The 22,720-nt window shown below is 46.1% G+C and overlaps 1 protein-coding gene across 2 annotated transcripts in view; it reads left to right on the forward strand.

The window, feature by feature from the left end:
- The window catches only part of COL5A1 (collagen type V alpha 1 chain), a 317,689-nt gene that overhangs the window by 130,686 nt on the left and 164,283 nt on the right, over window positions 1-22,720 (forward strand). For both annotated transcript variants that reach the window (XM_075905279.2, XM_075905278.2), the window contains exons 5-7: window positions 12,764-12,895; window positions 17,690-17,836; window positions 19,770-20,018. In XM_075905279.2, the coding sequence (XP_075761394.1) occupies window positions 12,764-12,895; window positions 17,690-17,836; window positions 19,770-20,018 (528 nt within the window). The remainder of the gene's footprint in view (window positions 1-12,763; window positions 12,896-17,689; window positions 17,837-19,769; window positions 20,019-22,720) is intronic.

Genomic DNA, 22,720 nt, shown 5'->3' on the forward strand with positions numbered 1-22,720 from the left:
TCTATTTTTGTCCTCTCATTGGTCTGTGGCTCAGTTTAGGTTATTTAGATGACGTTGCAATATAGAATCACAGAGCTGGAAGAGACCTCAGGAGGTCATCAACTCCAGCCCCCTGCTCAAGGCAGGACCAATCCCAACTAAATCATCCCAGCCAGGGCTTTGTCAAGCAGAGATTCAAAAACCTCTAGGGATGGAGATTCCACCACCTCTCTAGGGAACCCATCCCAGTGCTTCCCCACCCTCCTAGGGAAATAGTTTTCCTAATATCCAACCTAGACCTCCCCCACTGTAACTTGAGATCATTGATCTTTGTTCTGCCATCTGTCACTACTGTGAACAGCCTTTCTCTGTCCTCTTTGGAACCTCCCTTCAGGAAGTTGAAGGCTGCTATCAAATCCCCCCTCACTCTTCTCTTCTTCAGACTAAACAAACCCAAATCCCTCAGCCTCTCCTCATGGATCATGTGCTCCAGCCCCCCCAATCATTTTGATCGCCCTCCTCTGGACCCTCTCCAATGCATCCACATCCTTTCTCTAGTGGCATTTCCATAGCATGAGAAATGGCTCATTTACATGGCTCCAGTAATTGCCAATCCCAGCCGTTTTGGAGAAGGAGAGAAGTCCATGTCGAAGTCAGCGATGGACTATGCCGTCCTTAAGAATCATTTCTTCCTGTGCCCGTTCATTAGAGGTTTGCTTATCATAGAATCATAGAATACGAGGACTGGAAGGGACCTCGAGAAGTCATCGAGTCCAGAACCCTGCCCTCATGGCAGGACCAAATACTGTCTAGGCCATCCCTGATAGACATTTATCTAACTACTCTTAAATATCTCCAGAGATGGGGATTCCAGAACCTCCCTGGGCAATTTATTCCAGTGTTTAATCACCCTGACAGTTAGGCATAGAATTTAGGATTTTGATCCAAAACTCGTGGGTGGCACAACTATAATTCAAGGGATTCTTGTGATGTGCATAAATGCCACACCCGTGGCTAACTATGGCACATAACCACACCTGCAAATCTGGAGTTTGGACATCAAAATTATTCCCACAGAAGTGCAGATTGATAAAAGGCGACCATGCCAGGAGACTGGCTCCCGGTTTCCTCCTGCATTGACTTGTTGGCTGTCAATTTAACTCTGAGGGGAGTGACACTTGGAACCAGTCACAGCCCTTGAATTATCACAGCTGTTACTTCCCAGGCAGAGGAAATCTCTCTCCATAAGCTTGCCCTAATGACCCGTTTTATCAAGTGGAACATCAGAGTGCCCCTGGGACATGGATTAGGTCTCCAAGAGAATCTCCGGTGGCTGGTTTTTTGAAGCGTTCGCTCAGTCGTGGACACACATTGATCCGCTGCCCGTCTGTAGCCATCTGATTTGGTCTGCATTTATAGGACTAAACATGCCTTGCTATAATAAAAAAACCCAACAAAATCTAAGATTCTTCTCATTCCTTTTCAAATAATTTAAAAAAAAGTTATTATGCAGCTTAGCTCTGTGGTTGTCTGGAGAAGTTCTATTTAAATATGGGAGTCTAAAAAAACACTTCAGGCAATCATTTTTTATTGGCCTTAGAGTCACTTAAACTCTGGTGGTAATGCACTTAAAGAACAGTCCAGTTAATTACTAGTGAATTGCAGTCGGAGTCCCAAAGAAATGCAGTATTTATGACATGGACCGCAATGCCAGATGAAGTCACTGCAGTCTCTCCAGCTGTTTTTGTTGAACCACAAAGATTTCTCCAAGGTAGCTGATGTCATCGGGAGTGATGTGACATTGCTGCACACATGTAGGATGAGCACAGAAAAAGATCCAGAAAAGCTGTATTAACATTTTCCAACCCTGTCTGGGAGCTGCAGGATGGGAGCTAATCTATACATGACTCACCCCAGGAGACATGGGTAGTGTACAATAAATATCAAACATCTATATTGAAAAAAGAAAGTTTAAAAAAAACAATGAATGGTCCTGCAGCACCTTAGAAACTAACAAAAAAGAAATCATGAGTTTTCGTGGGCACAGCCCACTTCTTCAAATGCATGGAGCAAGGAGCCTGGAGGTATTAATAAATAGCAGGAAAACAGCGGAAAGGGGGAGGAAAGAAAAGAAAAAAATCTTGTCAATTAAAGTGTCAGTGCTAAATGAGACTAATAGAGTGGGCTGTAGGTGCCTGATACTTAGCTTTCAGTGTCATTTGCTGTTGAATATAACGGCCCATCCAATTCATGTCTCTGTTCAATACCTGGCTACATGTGTCAAATTTTCAGATGCAGGCCAGTTCAACAGACTCTTTCTCTAGTTGGTTCCTGAAATTGCTTTGTAAGGGTATGTCTACACTACAAAGTTAATTCGAACTAACGGACGTTAGTTTGAATTAACTTTGATAGGCGCTACACTAGCGCTCCGCTAGTTCGAACTTAATTCGAACTAGCGGAGCGCTTAGTTCGAACTAGGTAAACCTCATTCTACAAGGACTAAGCCTAGTTCGAACTTACTAGTTCAAATTAAGGGGTGTGTAGCCCCTTAATTCAAACTAGTGGGAGGCTAGCCCTCCCCAGGTTTCCCTGGTGGCCACTCTGGCCAACACCAGGGAAACTCTATTGCCCCCCTCCCGGCCCCGGAGCCCTTAAAGGGGCACGGGCTGGCTACGGTGCCCGTGCCAGGTGCAAGCCTGCCAGCACCCAGCTAGCAGACCCTGCACCTGGCACTGCTCGAGCCAGCCACCTGATGCCCCCCCAGCCCTCCCCCTCTTCCCGGGACCAGGCTGGTGGCTCCTGGGAACTTGCCCGGGACCGCAAGAGGCAGGCACCCGCCTGGTCTAGTGCGGACATCGTGGACCTTGTCCACGACCTCCGCACTAGGCACAGGAAAGTGGCCATCTAGAACAGGGGAGCTGCCAGCCTGGCCACCCAGGAGCAGGTGTGCATGAAAATCAAGTTGGTCCACTGAGACCCCCGACCCTGAGCCCTGAGCTTACAATGGCCGTACTGGGTCAGATCAAAGGTCCATCTAGCCCAGTAGCCTGTCTGCCGACAGCGGCCAGCCCTAGGTATCATGGAGGGATGGACCGAAGACAGTGACCAAGCCATTTGTCTCGTGCCATCCCTCTCCAGCCTTCCACAAACTTTGGGCAGGGACACCACTCCCACCCCCTGGCTAATACCACTCGATGGACCCAACCTCCATGACTTTCTCTCACTTCTCTTTAAACTCTGTTCTAGTTCTAGCCTTCACAGCCTCCTGCAGCAAGGAGTTCCACAGGTTGACTCTTTGCTTTGTGAAGAAGAACTTTCTGTTACTAGTTTGAAGCCTGCTACCCATTCCTTTCCTTTGGTGTCCTCTAGTCCTTCTATTATGGGAACTAATGAAGAACTTTTCTTTATGCACCCTCTCCACCCCACTCATGCTTTTATAGACCTCTATCCTATCCCCCCTCGGTCTCCTCTTTTCTAAGCTGAGAAGTCCTAGTCTCTTTAGCCTCTCTTCATATGGGACCTGTTCCAAACCTCTGATCATTGTAGTTGCCCTCCCCTCTCCCACCCTCTCTCTTCCCCTCTCCCACCTCCTTTTCCCAGTCTCCCCGAGTTTTGTTCAATAAAGAGAGTTTCTATTTTTGACCACACGTTTCTTTATTTTGTACATCAGGAATGGGGGCTAGGGAAGGGTAAGTGGAGGAGGTGAGGGAGGAATGGGGCACGAGCTCCCGATGGGGAGGACTGGGCTGGCTTTGCGGGCTTCTAGGGGTGGAAGCTCTCCTGCATCCCCCCAATTGCCCCCTCTCCCCAGATGGCAGCCTGCGGCAAGTGCAGCCAGTCTGATGGCCAAGTGCTGTGATGTGCCAAGTGTGGGCACTCAGGGCAATCCAAGCCAGGACTGCTTTGCAAGCAGGGCACCCCTGAGAACTGTCTGTCCGGGGTGGGGTTCGGGACCCTTTAAGCACAGCCCTCGGCTAGCCTAAGGCAGCAGCTCCACGCGCTAAGTCCTAATCTGATGCCCTGCCGGCACTGCTTCCGGCCATCCTTAACCCCGTTTCAGGGTCCACTTAATGTGGACATGCTAGTTCGAATTAGCAAATGCTAATTCGAACTAGTTTTTTAGTCTGGATCCGTTAGTTCGAATTAGCGCTGTAGTCTAGACATACCCTAAGAGAATAGCCACTTTTAGATCCATTAGTAGGTGTCTTGGCAAGTTAAAATGTTCCCCGACAAGTTTTTGTGTGTTCATTAATCCTTTGTCATACAGACTGTCCAATTTGGCCAATATCTCTGGCAGAGGGGCATTGTGGACACTTGGTGGCATACATCACATTAGTGGATATGCAGTTGTATGAGCCTGTGATATGGTGGCTTATTTGGTTAGGTCCTGTGATGATGTCACTTGTGTAGAGGTGTGGTCAGGCCATCATTATGGTTAACACTGGTGGGAATCTAGCAGAGAAAGATTTTGTTTAAAAAATGTAATTTTTGCTGGGCTTTTTCCTTATTAACTGTCCATTGTACCTTTTTTGGGGGGGGGAGGGGGTATTGAACCTGAAATTTCTGTGGAAAATACCACCTCTGTGATTTCTTGTCTAAACTTGTTTGTCAGCTAGTTGGAAAATGGGACTCAAAGTTGACCCTTTCTTCCTCTTTTTAAATTCAAGACGTTAAAATGGCAAAATCCAAACATCTTTGACCATAGTTGCTATTGAGTCTTAAGTTTGGGAGAGTCAATACCTTGCAGAGCAAAGAAGAAACCACACCATAAAAGACACAGCTGCAGTTGGCACTAACTGGAAGGCCTGTTGATGGGGAGAAGTGGGGGTCAAAGAGGGACAGTTGCTCTGGGGCGTGGTGATTCAAAAGGGCCCCAGGCCCTTTCAGTCACCACTGCAGGAGGGCTGGTGGAGGGGGCACGGCACAGTCTGGGTGGCACTCAGAGCTGGCTGCCCCCAACCCCGCCCCTTGTGGGAGCACAGAGCCACCCCCTCCCCCTCCTTGCCCAGCAGCCCGGTAATTCTGTCAGGCCCCCTGCCAACTGGCATACTTGGGGGAATCTCATCAAAGCCAAAAGCTGAAAGAACCCTGGACACCGATTTACCTTTTTACCCCTAGAACTAGCCATCTTTCCAGGGCATCGGGGATAGGGGAATATGGGCACTGTGGCTAGCAATGCTCCTCCAGTTTGGTGCAGACATAGGGTGGCCACTGGCACCAGCTGGCATTTTTTTACCACTGTATTTAGTATTTCGCGCACTGTAACTGAGAGAGGGAACCTGTGAAAAGCCCAACTTGCAAAATCATCTTAATAGTTTAGGACCCATTTTTTAATTGTGACTGAGGGCCCGATTTTCAAAGGTGTTCAGGTGCCTAAAGATGCAGAGATGCCTCATAGTATTTACAAAAGTACCCATGGGAATAAAGCATCTATCTTTAGAGGCTTTTGATAATACCACTTGCGTCTATCTCTATCCTTAGGGGCCTGGATACCTAGGAATCTAAATGTCATCGATTTTACATTGGGATTTAGGCAGCAATGTGCCAAAATTACTTTTGAAAATAGAATTTTGGCTCCTACATCACTTTTGATTTTTTGTCACCCCATCAGCAGCACCCCAGTATAGTTGGAAGGCCACATCTCCACTTACCGGAGGATTGATGCTCTGGTAATTGATCTTCTGGAGTTTGATTTAGTGGGTCTAATAAAGACCCACTAAATCAAACTCTGAGAGCATCCCCCAGTCAGCGACAGTACTCCTTGCTGTCTTGAGGAGTAAGGGAAGTCGACAGGAGCATTTCTCCTATAGACCTCCCGCTGTGGAGGCAGCACCAAGCTCAGCTTAAGGTACATGGACCTTAAGCCACTCTTCCCCCTGCTGTGTAGACCTGATCTAAATTAATCATCTTAAAGACAAGGTAGAGGAAACATTTAGGCTATGGCAAACAGTGTTAACATGCTGCATCTTTTTTTTTTTTTCATCACTGCTCCGGTTGAAGAAAGCTGATACTGACATAGAAAGACAAGCAGTTTGGCTATTTTATGCAACTGGAACAGTAAAACAAATTGACTCTTCAGAGCAGCGACGGGAATGGGAGCAGAGCCGACTTGCTGCTTAGCCCCCCACCAGGCGGGGGAGGCAGCTATCGCTCGACAATATTTATTAGCGGCAGCACACTCGAGAGAACACAAAAGGCCCTTGAGCCTTCCAGCACGGTTTGCTCCAGTGAAAGGCAGCTTCTTACATCAAAGAAACAGGGCTCCTGACAGCTGAGCTCTGTGCATCTTTTGCAAAACCCAGTTCCTTCTCTTTTATTACAGGCTAAATTAGCCCATTTTGTTGTTTGGCACTGAGGGATGAGGTCAATTGACTGGGATTCCTGCTAACAAGGTTTTACTCCAGTCTGCCTTTCATGGGCGTGAACGTGAGAGGGTTCCATTAAGGCCTTATAGTAGTCACTTGCAAAGCAGAGAGAAAGATGAGAGATGGAACTCTTTGGGACTCTCTCCCCTTCCCCACTATTGGGCTGTTCAGACCTCTCTAGGTGCACCAGCCCTCCGGAATATTGTCATGTAGAATTTCCTGCTGGGCTTCACATGGTTGTGCACCATTGCCAGTCCCGGAAGAGAGGGAAGCTGATCTGGGAGCAGAATCCAGGAGCAAACAACAAGGGAAGAGTGAGAATTTTAGGCAAAGATGGTTGGGTTTGCGGAGGACTTTAGAAAGGTAGAGACACAATCTATTCTAACGGAGTCTAAGTTGGCATAACTGACCCCTCCTTCTACTCCCTTCAGCATGTTAATTACACCAGCCTAGACTCAGAGATTCCTGGGCAATAAAACAGCAGCAGTTCGCCAGGATTAGCCCCTGGCGGGCTGCCACTGTTATATTTACTTGTTCCTCTGCAAGTACAGGCAATTGCAACTCCCATTGGCTGCAGACTCCCATTCCCAGCCAATGGGAGCTGCGGGAAGCAGTGTCTCAGTCCGTGCCTCTTCCCGCAGCTCCCATTGGCCAGGAATGGTGATGTGTGGCCAATGGGAGCTGCAATCGCCTGACCAGCAGAAGTGCAGGTCAATAAAATGGCAATGGCCTGCCGAGGTGAACTGGATCTGGCCAGTGGGCCGGTATTTGCCCACCCTTGCCTTAGACTCCGAAATGGAGTCTGACTTCTGAGAAGGCTGATTTGGTATACATTATGTGCTGCAGGGGGCTCGAGGAAGGTGCAAGTTACATCAGCTTAGAGTCACTTTGGCCCATGAATACACCCACAGGAAAACTGGCAGTAGATCCCCTTGATTCATCAGACTAAATACATTACTTTAACACCTCCCTTTGGCTGTGGAAAAACAGCAGAGGATATTAGCCAGGGTTCCTTTCCCTACTTAGCTCAGCATTCCGATGCCACTCAGACTAAAAGCAAAGTGAGCCTTAACAAACTCTGCTCTGCTTAACCTCCGTCTTCACTGTACTTAGCTGGTGAACTTTCCTGAGGTTTCCTCCTTTGTTTATCTCTCCCTAGGGGAAGGAGAATTCAGCCTGTGTTCTATAAGTGACTTGAACTATCAGCCTCCCTTGAGGTGTAAATCCATGCTTATCAGAAAGGCATAGCTTTCAACTTTCCTTCCCGGCTTCTTGTAGAAGAACATCAAGTCTGGGTTTTAGTGTTGGTTTGTTAGTAAGAACGATCAGTTATCATTCATTTCTATATTGCGTTCCCTGGGCAAGGCTGGAAACCCAAATACATCTTGCGGCACTACATGAGAGTCAGTGGCAACAGCCAAGCAGAATAAAGTGCAAAAGGGTTAAAATAAATAAATAAATGGCCTGTTATGGGCCTGATTCACCTGTGGGGTTTCCCCAGATTGTCCTGTCACAGCAAAGGGAGGCAGAGAAAGAGGGTTTTGTGGTTAAAGTATTGGAGTAGGAACAGGAGACGTAGCTAATCTTCATGGCTCTGCCACCGACTCCCTGTGTAATCTTGGCGAACCGACTTGGATCATTCAGTGTCTTATTTCCCCATCAGCAAAATGTGGGTAATAGTTCTTGCCTGAGGGTCATGTTAGGAGTAGAGCTGGTGGAAAACTGGTAAAGATGTTTTATGAAAATAATGTTTGAAGTGTTCTGCTATTGTTCCAGAATTTGGGGGTTGTTTTGCCTTCCTTTTTCAGAGGTAAAGTAGAAGAGGAGGGAGGGAATAAGGGTTGGCGAGGAAAAGAGAGAGAGAGAATGAAAAAAAAAATCATGTTGGAAAACCATCCGTCTGTTTTCTCATTGAAAATCTAGGAAACGTTGATAAGAACAAATGTTCATTTTTGTTGAGAAAAGGGTTTATCAGAAAAAAAAAAGTCATGAATGAAAAATGCAAATGAACGCTAACTCTGAGGGTGCATGTGTGAGTGTTTGAGAGCTGCTCACGCACTCTGATGGGGAATGTCACAAAAATGGATATGTACCCCCTTCCCCCTTTGCTGGAAAGTCCTGGGGCTGGGGCTGCAGGCCTTAAAGGCTACGTCTACACAGCAGCGTTATTTCGGAGTAACGTCAGTGGGCGCCTACACAGCAAGCAGTTATTTCAAAACAAATTTGAAATAACGGGCTTGTTGCTCTGACTTCTGTAAACCTCATTTCATGAGGAGTAAGGGAAGTCGGGGGAAGGATGCTCTATTTCAAAATAACTGCTGTCTGGACAGCACCAGAAGTCGAAATAAGCTATTTCTATTTAAGTTACACAATTAGGCTGTGTCTACACTGGCCCCTTCTTTGGAAGAGGCATGCTAATTTCTAACTTTGGAATAGGGAAATGCGCGGGGGATTTAAATATCCTCCGCTGGATTTAAATAAACATGGCCGCCGCTTTTTTTCCGGCTTGGGGAAAAGCCGGAAAAGAGCATCCAGACTGGCGCGATCCTCCGGAATAAAGCCCTATTCCGGAGGATCTCTTATTCCTACTTAGCCCCTAAGTGGACAAATCTCCTATTCCTACTTAGACGTAGCCCCAGTGTAGCTCAAGTTCGGTAGCTTATTTTGAGTTTAGGTCTGCTGTGTAGATGTGCCCAAACTGACTTGGCAATCTCAGTGAGGGCAGGGTGGGGCACGTCTCCCAAGGAGCTCCCAGCTGGCTCAGCTGTTATGGGACCCTGCCAGAAACGTAAGCTGTGTCCGTCTGGAGGAGCCTATGGTGGCTGCCGGGTGCATTTGTGCACGTGCGTGTGTGACTTGTCACCACCTGTGTTTCCTCGGAGGGTTTGCATTCCTCCGTCCTCTGGCACAGCTGGTCCTGCAAATGCAGAGGGTTCAGTCTCCATGCACAAAAGCAGATCTGGCCCTTGGTGAGTAAAAACATGTTCCAGTTTTTCTAAGGGTTTTCAGACATCCTGGCTAGACTCCATCTCAGGCTTCTGGTTCTCATTACGTGGCCGCATCATCCATCCAGGTTTGGGGTTTTTTTGGGTAATGCTCTTTTTTCTGCAGCTTTAGCAATCTTCTCTACTATTAAATAAACCCTCTTCCCCTAATTAAAAAAAATTAACTCTAACCCCCTGTCTATTGACTAAACTCTTGCTCTGTGTTCCAAAGTAAAACAATGGCTCTCTGTGAAAGTTAATGAGTTTTGAGCTAATTTTTAGGCTATGGGTATAGTGCATCTGGTTTATCTGTCTGTCTGTCTGTCTGTCTGTCTGTCTGTCTGTCTGTCTATCTATCTATCTATCTATCTATCTATCTATCTATCTATCTATCTATCTATCTATCTATCTATCTATCTATCTATCTATCTATCTATCTAAAAATATTTTTACCCCGCCTCTCTATTTGAAATATTCAAGGTGGCTTACAAAAATTTTAAGAAAGAAAGAAAGATAGATACAGGACCCCAAAAGGGGTTACGTAAAACCAGCTAAAACACCTCAAGAGGAGGGGCACACATGCATGCACGTACACACAACTAAACCCCAATAAAAGCACGGGTAAAAAGGGAGGCTTTGGCCTGGCACTGAAACAGTGCCAGCATTGGCGCCAGGCTAATGTCCCTGGGGAGAGAATTCCATAGCTTGGGAGCAAAGGCTGAGAAGGCCCTGCTCTGTGTAGATGTTAACCGTGTATCCGTAAGTAGAGGAACATGGAGCAGGGCCTCCCCGGCTAATCTCAAACCCTGGGCAGGCTCATATGAGACCAGAAGGTTGTTTAAATACCTTGAATTTTGCCCGGAAACATACCAGAAGCCCGTGTAGCTGCCAGAGCACCAGCATAATGTGCTCTGTATCACGAGTGTTCGTTAAAACTCAAGCAGTTGCATTCTGGACCAGTTGAAGCTTCAAAGGCAGCTCCATAGAATCTTCAAAGGCAGCTCCATAGAATCATAGAACCATAGAACTGGAAGAGACCTCAGAAGGTCATCAAGTCCAGCCCCCTGCTCTAGGCAGGACCAATTCCAACTAAATCAACCTGGCCAGGGCTTTGTCAAGCCGAGACTTAAACACCTCTAGGGATGGAGACTCCACTACTTCCCTAGGGAACCCATTCCAGTGCTTCACCACCCTCCTAGTGAAATAGTTTTTCCTAATATCCAACCTGGACCTCTCCCACCACAACTTGAGACCATTGCTCCTTGTTCTGCCATCTGTCCATGTAGAGCTCATTGCAAGAATCCAATCGAGATGTGACAAAAGCATGAATCACCGTAGCCAACTCGTGCTTGTTCAGGAAGGGTCGCAGCTCGCGGATCAGCCGAAGCTGCCCAAAAGCACTCCTGGCCACTAAGGAAATCTAATTTTCAAATGTTAAAAAGGACTCCAGGAAGACTCCGAAGCTGCACACCTGTTCTTTCAGGGGACGTTTAACCCCGTCCAGAACAGGTAACACACCGCCTTTCTGGTCTGGTTCATTAAGAGCTTTATGGTTCTTAAAGGCATGGTTCCTAGACCGGCAAGGTGCCCAATTTCAAACAGGCCATGTCCTAACTTCTGAAGCTTTTCCAGAGGTCAGTGGTTCTGATCCCAGTGGAGAGGAGATCATCTAGAAATAGACTGAAAATAAATTGCAACCCTAGAAATCCATTGGTGACTCACAAGTCCAGCAGGATGAGATCCCAACTGGGCTGCAGCGAAGGAGTTCATTTACCTAGGATGCTCCTCATCTGAGGCACAGGGAGCTCTTTGACAGGGAAGCTTGTCTGAATGGTACCCCTCTTGGGGGCGTCCTTGTCAAGGGCCGTCAGCAGCACCAAACTGGCAGGGAAAGGGATGAGGCTACCCAGGAGATGTGGAGGTTGTGACCTCTCTCCAGCTGTGGTATCTTCTTGTGATAATGCACCTGGGAGTGACAAGCAAAGCCCAGTCACGTCACACTGAGGGCAAAAGGAACTTACATTTCTCACAGGTATTGTTGTATTGGGGAGGCCTCAGGGCAGGGGTTGGGGGGATTGCCATACGTCAGTACCTGTAAGAAATTTAAATGTGGGGTGGAAATGGGGATGGGGGGGGGAGCAGGGCAAGGGGTTGTGGTGTGTGTTTGGGGGGGGGTGCAGAAGTCAGGGCAGAGGGCTGGCGGTGTGGGGGGGTCTTAGGACAGGCGGCTAGGACTGTGGGGAGTGCAGGAGTCAGCCAGGGGATTGGGGGCTCAGGGCTGTGGTAGCCCTGGTTGGTGACCTTTCCCTGCACCACTCCTATTTCAACTAAAGGGCAGCTGTGGGGCAGGGCACATAGGCATGGGAAGGGAACTAGGGCTCTGGGGGGTGCTGTAGCATGCCTGGGCTCTTGGCCTAGTGTCTGAGCTCCCAGCTGAAACCCCTGCCTGTTGGGGGGCTCTTCTGCAGGTCCCACACTCCAGGGTCTGAGCTGCCGCCCTGCATACCAGGAGCTGTCCTGCCGGCCCCAGCTGCAGGTGCAAGGAGGCTGCCCCCCCCCAGCCAGCCACTTTCTTGCTGGTACGCTGCACTGGGGCGTACCCGCTTACGTTCGCCTTCGCTTCACACCCTTGTAAACAGCGAGGGCTGAAGTGGATGCTTGATGCGCAGCCCAAGATAATGGATTTTGTGAGCTGGCTTGTCACGGACCAAGTTCCTGAACAGTCCTACATTACTTGAGGGCAGGAGACTAGCGTGCTTACTAGGCCTCTACCTCCTGTCATTTCTCAGTCTTTTGTTTGCGTAAGAGCAGAGTACAGGCTCCAGTCTTTAGCCCAGTGGTACTATGACCCCATGCGTCTTTCTTGTCCCATATTTCAGCTGGTCACCGGTAGGGGTCAAGAGGGGCATTGTTTTCCCTGTGGTATATTCTGAGCTATTCCGTCTGCTTCCTCCAATGCTTCAGAAGTGGCCATGATTGAAGATGGGCATGGGGAGGGGAATTCTTTCTCCTCAAGTGCTTGGCGGGTGGACTTGGCTCACATGCTCAGGCTCTCTCTGGTCACCTTATTTTGGGGATAGGAAGAATTTTTCTCTTGGTCCAATTGGCTTGGCTGCTTTGTTTTTGCCTTCCTCAGCTGTAGGGGCACCCTTCCTGGGAGGATCTGGGTCTATCTCACTTACTTCTCTGCACTGGAAGGGCCCCAGGTGGTGGTGCACCTCGGACCTCTTTGTACTCTGCCTGTGGACATGATGGTTTAGCCTCCTGAGGGCTTTAATGTAATTTCAACTGTTGGGTTACTGTGCTTGTGGCTTGGGGTTACTGACGGCCTGTACTATGCAGGACGTCAAACAAGATGAGCGAGTGGCCCCGTCTGTTCTTAAACGCTGACTCTTTGACTTATGTCGGATTTCTTTCTTGTTTTTATTCCCTCAGGGGGACATCCAGCAGCTCCTGGTCGTGGCGGACCCCAGGGCAGCCTATGATTATTGTGAACACTACAGCCCTGACTGCGACACAGCCATTCCAGACACCCCGCAGTCTCAAGACCCTAATCCAGATGAATACGTAAGTAGAAAAGAAGAACCTGTACTTGTGCAACCACCACCAAGGTGGATTTGACCCTGCGACCTCGGGAGCTGACTCTAGGAGCCTCTACCCTCTGAGCTAAAAGCCAGCTGGCTCTCAGCCTGTGCTGTAGAGGTCTTTTGATCTTAACTGTTGCAGTGGTCTAGGTGCCACTTGCAGTACTCAGTAACCACCCTAGGTGTGTAGGTTACACATGCACCATAGTTTAGGGTAACTGCTTCATGCTCCCACAAAGTATCCCCCCCCCAGAGGGACACCCAGGTTTGGGTACCAATGCATCAAACCTCTGGAGGGAGAATTTGTTGAGAAGAAGGAATCCAAGACAACAGTGTTCACAGCAGCTGTGATCAAAGAGGGCTGAGAGGATAGGGAACCTAGGAAATGTAAGAGGAATGAAAAGCCGGCGATGGGTTCCAGTAACAACTGCAAGGGGGAAAAAATAATTATTGGGGAGCAGCTTGCTGCCAGACTCACTGTAAATAAGCAGATGCACGGTGTCTATGAACTGAGATCACACGTGTTTGTTTTTTAACTTCTGTTTAATTTTTACCGAGTCTCTTTCAATAAGTCACTGGTTTGTCTTGGATTGCTTTCCCCAACCTCTGTGGTTGCAAAAATGCATTGTACAATACAACAGTGGAAGGTATCCTGGAGCATGGACGGTGAAATGCTGCCAAGGTAGAATAACTGTTTGGCCTTGTAACCTGGACGTTTTTTTCTTTAAGAGCTTGAGTCCAGGCAACTGATGCTACATTGTAAGTGCTCAGAACAGCCTCTAAAACCTCTGTGTCTGTGTGGTGTACACACACCTAGCTCTCAGGAATTATAGATTCTAGTCCTAGCTTTGCTGCTGAGTCACTATGTGAACTTCAGTCGATTGGTTGTTTTTTCTGCTCCTTGTTTTCTCAGAGCGTGAAATGAGTTGTCTGCAGGATGATAGAGTGAGTAGCAAGTGTGTATCCACAGTGTGAATGTACAACACATTAACTTGACACATAATAACTGGTCAGGTGGATTATGCTCCCATTCACTAAAAGTTTATATGCTGTAGACTTACAGCTCGGCTCAGTGCACACTAAATCACCATGTAGACAAGCCTTGAGTATTTGAGTGCTACGGCTCATAGGAAGCAGAGTGGTTTACCCTACATGTAGCATCCCAAGTTTGAGAACTGCGACCTCACTAACTGCTGCAGCCGACTATTATAATATCTCTGCATCACTTTCTAAATGCCAACGAAATATTTCATGTGTACAGTTTTCATAATCTCAACTGATTTTTAAAATATAAGCTCTTTGGTGTGGTCAAAAACAGTGAGGGGAAAACATCTCAGTTTTGTTTTCTGGTTTTGGTTGAAATTTCATTATAACCAAAATGTTCCAAACAGATTTGTAATTATCCCGTAAGTTCTTGGATAAGCTCTGTGGCACATAGTTAGGAGAAAGTGTTAGCCAGAATGGTTAGGAATGGTATCTCTAACCTCTGTTTGCCAGAGGGATGGAATAGGGATGTTAAATTTAGTTCAATCAACTAATCCACTAGTCGATGGAATTTCCATCGACTAGTCAATTGAGTCAATAAGTGGGGAAAACTGTGGAGCCGCAGTGGGATTAGCTCCCAGGCCCGGGAGTTAAACCCGCTGTGGCTCTGCCTTTTAAATGTATTAAGAGCTGTCAGTCTCTTAATACATTTAAAAAGCAGAGGTGCAGCATCTGGGACCGGGTGTGAGCCAGGAGTCAGCTGATTCCCAGTTCGCGCCTGGTCCCCACTACCCTTCTGCCTCCCCTGCCCCCAATGAACATGGTGCTGGGGGGAACCAGCTCCTGCTCCTCCCCTTGCTGCCTCTGATACAGGGACTAGGTGAGGGACTAGTTGACTAGTCACTTACATCCCTAGGATAGAAATGGGTGACAGGAGAGGGATCACTTGATGCTTCCCTATTCTGTTCACTCCCTCTGGGGCATCTGGCTTGCTCTACTCTGCGCAGATCAGGCCTCAGTTGGAGTCTTGTGTCCAGTTCTGGGCACCTCATTTCAAGAAAGATGTGGAGAAACTGGAGAAGGTCCAGAGAAGAGCAACAAAGATGATTAAAGGCCTAGAGAACATGAGCTATGAAGCAAGGCTAAAGGAATTGGGCTTGTTTAGTTTGGGAAAAAAAAGAAGCTGGAGAGGGGCCATGATAGCGGTTTTCAGGTATCTAAAAGGGTGTCACAGGGAGGAGGTGGAAAATTATTTTCCTTAACCTCTGAAGATGAGACAAGAAGCAATGGGCTTAAACTGCAGCAAGGGAGGTTGAGGTTGGACATTAAGAAAAAATTCCTAACTGCCAGGGTGGTGAAACACTGGAATAAATTGCCTAGGGAGGTTGTGGAATCTCCATCACTGGAGAGATTTAAGAGCAGATTAGACAGACACCTGTCAGGGATGGTCTAGTCAGTTCTCCATCCTGCCATGAGGGCAGGGAACTGGACTTGATGATCTCTTGAGAACTCTTCCTGTTCTAGAGTTCTATGATTCTATCTGGTATTGGCCGCTGTGAGACCTTTGGTCTGACCCAGTATGGATGGTCTTATGTTAGACCAACATTTTTAATTGTGACTAGTGGCTATGGGTTCCTTTTATTTTTGAGACTAGAGACTTTTTAAAGGGGCCGATTTCCAGAATCTGCTGACACTTACTCTCTGAAGTGTAGGCTCGTTAAGATGTCTCAAGTTTGGCACCCAGAATCACTAGTCATTTTTGAAAGCCTCAGCCAAAACCCTTGCTGTAGTCACATACCTATGTCTGATCCAACTCACGTTAAAGCCAATAGGAGTCTTTCCGTTGATTTCTCTGGACCTTAGATTACCCTCAATGCCCTGCTTCTGTCTAAAGAAACATAAAGGCTCATTGCTTTTTTTTTTTTTTATAATAAAAACATGTGCTCTAAAGAAGCGGAAGCAATAAATAAGTACAAGAAAATAGACTCCGCTGTGGTTAAAATCTGGAAGGATGCTAGGGGAATTAAATATATTTTTGGATGCAGTTGCTCACCAATCAAAATGAGCTACAAAGGGCTTGTCTTGGAGGGGCCTTGTTGCTCTATGGAATTTTGTGAAAGAATAATTAGCCCATGAATGGCCTTTAAATAGCAAGAAAAACAGTGTACTGGGTTAGGAATTTGTCACACCCACTTGTAACAAAAAGTCTTGTTTGTATTTCATTTTAAAAAGTGGCATCTTATTGACAACTCTGAAAATGTCCTATTTCAGAAGCCATTTCTACTACAGGCTGCTCAGTCTGTAAGGCTGCAGATGAAAACAGAAATGTTACTTCTTTAACAGCTTATTTGTCTCAAGTTGCTTTTCTCCCATCTGAGTTTGGCTAAAAGAAGAGGCGCTGACTATTTTGTACTGTTCAACATGAGTGTGAATGCTGGAGTACTGGCCAAATTCAAGTTTGGATAAATTAATTCCATCTCCTTAAATTCCCCCTAAAATTAAATTACAGGATTTCTTTATGCTTCTTCTGTTATCCTGGCACATGTTGCTGTGCATTGTGAGACAGTTGCCAACTTCTACCCCAGAAGCAGCTGCATTTCAGGGGTAGCTGAAAGGATATTATGCAGCCTGCAAAGCATGTTAGCATTATTAGGGCACAATATGCCATAGGATTATGAGAGATTATTCTTTAATCACAAATCTCAATTTCTAAAGTAATCAAAAGCAATGCTCCAAATATACTGTAAGCAAAGTGGATCGCAGGAGCTGATGAACCCTGAAAAAACAAGAACCTCGTAGAGAGCAAATATCTCAGGGTATGTCTACACTGCCACCCTAGTTCGAACTAGGGTGGCTAATGTAGGCATTCGAACTTGCAAATGAAGCCCGGGATTTAAATATCCCGGGCTTCATTTGCATGTTCCTGGGCACTGCCATTTTTAAATGCCCAATAGTTCGAATTACCTGCCCATGGCCACACGCGGCACGGACTAGGTAGTTCGAATTAAAGCTCCTAATTCGAACTATCATTATTCCTCCTGCAAGGAGTTTAACAGTAGTTCGAATTAGGAGCTTTAATTTGAACTACCTAGTCCGTGCCGCGTGTAGCCATGGGCAGGTAATTCGAACTATTGGGCATTTAAAAATGGCAGTGCCCAGGAACATGCAAATGAAGCCCGGGATATTTAAATCCCGGGCTTCATTTGCAAGTTCGAATGCCTACATTAGCCACCCTAGTTCGAACTAGGGTGGCAGTGTAGACAGACCCTCATACACTCATAGACGTAAGGTCAGAAGGGACCATTATGATCATCTAGTCTGACCCCATGCACAATGCAGGCCACAAAATCTCACCCTCCCACTCTTGGAATAATCCTCTCACCTATATCCATAGAAAGAAGGAGTGAAGGATGAGAAAAATAGGAAATATGGAAGGTGCTTAAGTACTTCAGTTGAACTATTCTCATGCTTAATATTAGGCACGTGCTTAATTAGCTTGCAGAATCAGGATCTATCTCACCCACATTTTTTTTAAAAAATGCTTAGCAGTACACAGGCCCACCAATGGGGGCGGGAGGGCAAAGGGGGCAGTTTCCCCCCGGCCCGGTCAGTCAAAGTACAAAGGCCCAGGGCTCCCAGCTACCATTGTTGCTTCTGCAGCACGCAGCCACAGCATCGGGCCCTTTACATGAACATATGAATATAAAATTCACCTGGCCTAGCAACCACTGCCAGGGAACTTCCTGACAGGTCATCTGCCTTCACCTTCTTTCTTGCTGTGGTTCCTCTACAGTACACGGAGGGAGATGGTGAAAGTGACACCTATTATTATGAATATCCCTACTATGAGGACACCGATGACGCAGGAAAGGCAGAACCACCCACTACCAAGCCTGCTGATGCTGAAGAAGCTGTTAGAGAGGTGACTGAAATTAAAGAGGTAGGTGACTAGGGTGTGTGTGTGTTTGTGTGTGTGTGAGTGTGTGTGTGAGAGAGAGAGGGAACGGGGTTCCTGTTTTGTTTTGTCTTGTGCTTTATTTAAAGCAGGGGTAGGCAGTAATTTTTACGGGGGGGGGGGGCACTTAATGAATTTCAGTATGCGGTCACAGGCTGGTTCCACCCCCAGGTAGGGGTGGGGCCTAAGGCAGAAGGGGTGGGGCAGAGTTGTCTGGGGTTGGAGACTTTGAATTGAAAACACCGCAAAGGACTCATGGTTCCCAGCCAAGCTGTTACTGTGTTGCCTGGCAGCCGCCAGGGTCGCTGTGACCATTTAAAGGGCTTGCAGCTCTCGCCCCTGCCGGGGTAGCACTGTGACTGGGAGCCGGAGCCATTTAAATAGGATCCTGCTGCCTGAGCCACTGCCTGGAAATTCAGAGGCACGGGCAGCAGGATATAAATAGAAAGCGGCCAGATGCCATCCACCGATCAAAGTCTTCAGTGGGTCGGATCCAGCCCCCGGGCTGCATCTTGCCCAGCCCTGATTCAAAGTCTTGGGCCATTCTTAATTTTTATAGACAAACGCATGGCATAGAGGTGAAAAGCTGGAGGCTTACCACGGACGCAACTACTGTAGATTGGTGCTTTGCATTGGTGCTTTGTGCACGGCCGTGTGAGGTTTCCATAGTAATGTGAGGCCTGAACTTTGAGATGAATGAGGCTGCATAAAAAGCTTGGTGGTATATGATGCCTCATCCCCCCAGAAGAGCTTGAGGGATCTTGCGATGGTCTGCACCTGGAAAATATGCTTGAGGCAAGGTAGTGCCTTTGTGCACTAAGAATGTGTCTATGCTGACTGTGTGATTGTTGCACAGATAGGCACGTCCGTGCTAGCTTGAATCTAGCTAGCGTAACCACCACCAGGTGGATTTGAACCTGGGATCTCGGGAGCTGAGTATAGGAGCCTCTACCTTCTGAGCTAAAAGCCAGCTGGCTCCCAGCCCATGCTGTAGAGGTCTCTTGATCTTAATTGTTGCTGTGGTCTAGGTACCACTTGCATTGCTCAGTAACCATGCTAGGTGTGTAGGTTACACTAGCACCGCTCACAATACTGGTATCGACTTGACAGCGTGGGTTCAGCTTATACCCTGATTAATGTCCTTGTGCTGCCAGACCTACACTAGTATTTTAACCTGTGCTAGCTGGATTAAAGCGAGAATTAATAGGTTACTCCATGCAAAAATTGCACCCCCATGTAAAAATTGCACAGCGTTGGCAACATCACTTCCGCAGTGGTAGTCGCTTTTGCCTTCAGAATTTTTTTTCTATTGTGCATTTTGAATCCCTGAATGTTGAGGCCTAAATTTTCAGAAGTGCCTGCTAGTTTTGGAACACCAGCCCGAGACCACTCGGGCCAGATTTTCAGAGCAGCTGAGTCTCCCCAGATCGTGTTGCTACCAGTTGCTCTGAACATCTGAAAATCAAGCTTGTAGGTCTCTCACAACACACCCAAAATTAGTAGTCACTGCTGAAAACATCATTCTGGGTCAGTGTTTCTTACACTGTTTTAAACAACAAGAGTTCAAAATGACCGCCCTTAAAGGGGCAGGCGACTTTTTTTTCCTCAATAACTTTCTGCCATTTTTTGGGGGGAGGGGGTCAATAACCCCCCCTCTTTTTTTCTGCTCATCATAAAAACCTTGGTATTCCTCATTAAAAATATATATTGTTTGGTGTTCCTCGGTCTTAAAAAGTTTAAGAAACACTGTTCTAGGTCCTTACAGCTTTTCACTGAGCTATCAGTCAGGTCCCTGCTTGGTTTTAAGGAGCCTTCCAGTTTTAGACAGAAAGGCATTCTCAACCCCCTGTCTTAGCTGGTAAGAGAACCAGAATATCCTATTTTCTCTAACTTGGACACTGTTTGTATTTTACAATAGGAACTCACCCCTCCACCCACACAAGCACCCACAGTGATGGAAAACAGGCAGGAAACGAAAGAGGAGGAGAAGGTGGATGACCCCATCGTGGACGAATATAATTATGAAACCATTAACGAGGAGTACTACACTCCCCTCCCTTATGAAGACATCAACTATGGAGAAGTAGACAATCCGGATATCCTTACTGAAGAAGCTGTTGAAGCAGAAATTCCCGCCAGCACAGTCATCACCCCCAACGCAACCAATGTAATTTCCTTCAAGGAGTTTTTTCTTTGATATTTTTAATCCTTTACAGCAAAGGGTCTCATGTGATAGTCCTTATGGAAAACTTAAACTGTCCAAGGCACTTGTAGAGAAAAGGGCCTCCCTGAACAATATTCATCCTCCTGCATTTTTCCTGTGTGAACACAGCACTGCTACACAGAACTCATTGAAATTTTTCTCATGGAAAAAGTTTTCCTGTCAGAAAATCTGGTGTTAGTCAAAATCAATGTTTTGCCCAGGCAAATGGTGGTTTTGACTAATTTTTTTAAAAAATTCCCAGCCGTGAGAATCAAAATAAATAGTGTTTCAATTTGGAATCATCAGTTAATTTAAAAGACAAACAAACAAACTGTTGATTTGATAGGAAATGTCGTTTTTTCATTCTGATCTTTTCAGTTCAAAATTCTTTGGACATTTTTTAATGTTTCATATTTTTGTTCCCATTTGGAATTGGGAGCTTCTTTTGAAGTGTCAAAACTTATCGTGGCTACAGGCGTTATACGTTCCTAACAGTTCTAGTAATAGTGAGACGAGGTTCAAACTTTCACAATGAACATGTGGTGGATGATTATGTTTTTCTGGTGACTCTCTCCCTGTATGTTTTGGATGAAATGTATTGCACTCCCTACAAATCAGTTCATTGTTCAAGCAGGTCTATTCCTCCTTCCCCAAAATGTTATCGCTTCCACCCATATGTGAAAAATTGTCACCGTTGTCATAATTTCGTGGCCAGTTTCTATTAAATATACAGATGTGGGGAAATTCTCACAGCATTTCTAAAAAGAAATTAACTAGGATATGGAGGGAAATCTCCATGCCAGAAATTCAACAAATCCAACAAAAGTCTGCTGCAAAGCACCCTAAGGACAATTACCTAAAGCTAATAGAAATTCCAAAAAATTTTGAAATTAAATGTTGTTAAAAATTCCTTCTCTGTGCTAGACAGGTCACTGTTCAAAACATGTGAACTTTCAAAAATTCAATATTCTAAAGGGTAAAATTATATTTTTCCCAAAACTGTTCCCTTTTTGCCCTGACCTACTCTAGCAATAATTGGTTGAGTTACTGAGCAATTCACAGACACTTAAGTAATGTAGACAGTCCATTTTGTGTTGTCTCATTTCGTGACACCTGTTATCTGTGTTACCTTTTATCTAACTGGGCAGAGGTAAGTAAAAGAAGTTTGCCTGTAAGCTTGAATACATCTGCATTCTGGAGCTCTGGTTGTTTCCTGAATAGTCTGTATTTAACGTGTCCAGCTCTTGCTATGTAATATTGATGTTCAGAAAAGTCCCTCTTGGTGTTATCATCAAATTGGACTAAAAATGCCATGTCTGTGCCTACTAAATTTCTCTCATTACAAGGAAATAGCCCTCTCCCAAACTCCTCTGCCCAGAAACCTTGACACTAGATGTCCATGGAGGGAGACTGTTTCCCAGACGATAATTTTTGCACTGGCAGAAGTTGTTGGTTGCTCTTAAAGTAGATAGGGAGAATTTAGTTGTCATACTGACACCAAAAATACACCTGTCCTGGAAGCAATGAAAGGTGCCCAAGAAGCAGCAAAGGCCAGCCAAGAGAATTAAAATTGGGGAAGAGATGTCTCCCAGAATGAATTAAAAAGTGAGACAGGAGAGGAGCCAGTGACAGACGAAAGAAAATCCCAAGGCAGAGATCAAGTCCAGTCAATTGGGAATAAAAAAATACAGTGAGGGAAGAGAGGTAGGCTGTATGAAGAGATACGGTGGCCTGGTAAAACTTGTTGTGGAACTGAGCACCAGTCTGAACAAACAAATAAATGAGAAAGTTGCCCAGGAAATATACACCAGCCAGAATTCTTTGGCTAAACAAGAACTCTGTAGGGATGTGTCTACACTGCAAAGTTATTTTGGAATAATGGCATTATTCCAAAATAAGAATGCGAGTGTCTACACAGCAATAGTGTTATTTTGAGACAATTTCAAAATAACAGGAGGCGTATTCCGACTTCTGTAGACCTCATTTTACAAAGAATACTGCCCATTCCGAAATAGTTATTTCAAAATAGGGGCTGTGTAGATGCTCCACTTCTGCTATTTTGAAATAGCCCCTCACCAGGGCCATTCTAACTTATTCCTCCCTACTGCCTCCTGGGGCTCTAAATCGAAATAGCACGTCTACATTAGGGAAGCCCGCCTCGGACTAATTTTGAGGCTTCCCTGCAGTGTAGTCGTGCTATTTTGAAATAAGCTATTTCAGAATAACTATTCTGGAATAGCTTATTCCAAAATAAATGTGCAGTGTGGACGTAACTAGGAGAGAAGCTACAGATAGGATGGGATGGGATGACTCTGGAAAATGCCCGGGTAAGGAAATGAAAGGCTCAAAGACCAATTTGGTTGTTAGAATCAGAAAAGAAACAAGCTTCAGCTAAGAAAACACGTTAGTGCCTAAGCTTTAACTCCAGGATGAACGACAGGGCACATGGGAAGGTGAAACAGAGAGTGGCCTGTCCGTGGGTGTAAAATGGAAGCATTCAGTGTTAGAAGGGGAAAACCAGTCTCCGGAGCGAATAATTTTTCCCCATTTAACATCTTGATGCCAATGAATGGTTGATGAAAGGAACAGGGAGTCCGTAGGCTTAGCAGCTAGCTTGAATGGATCAGATTGAATGGTGCAGCTGGAATTAGCCCCCAAAAAGAGAA

The sequence above is a fragment of the Pelodiscus sinensis genome, chromosome 23 (assembly GCF_052426305.1).
Source record: "Pelodiscus sinensis isolate ZL-2025 chromosome 23, ASM5242630v1, whole genome shotgun sequence".
Lineage (NCBI taxonomy): Eukaryota > Metazoa > Chordata > Testudines > Trionychidae > Pelodiscus > Pelodiscus sinensis.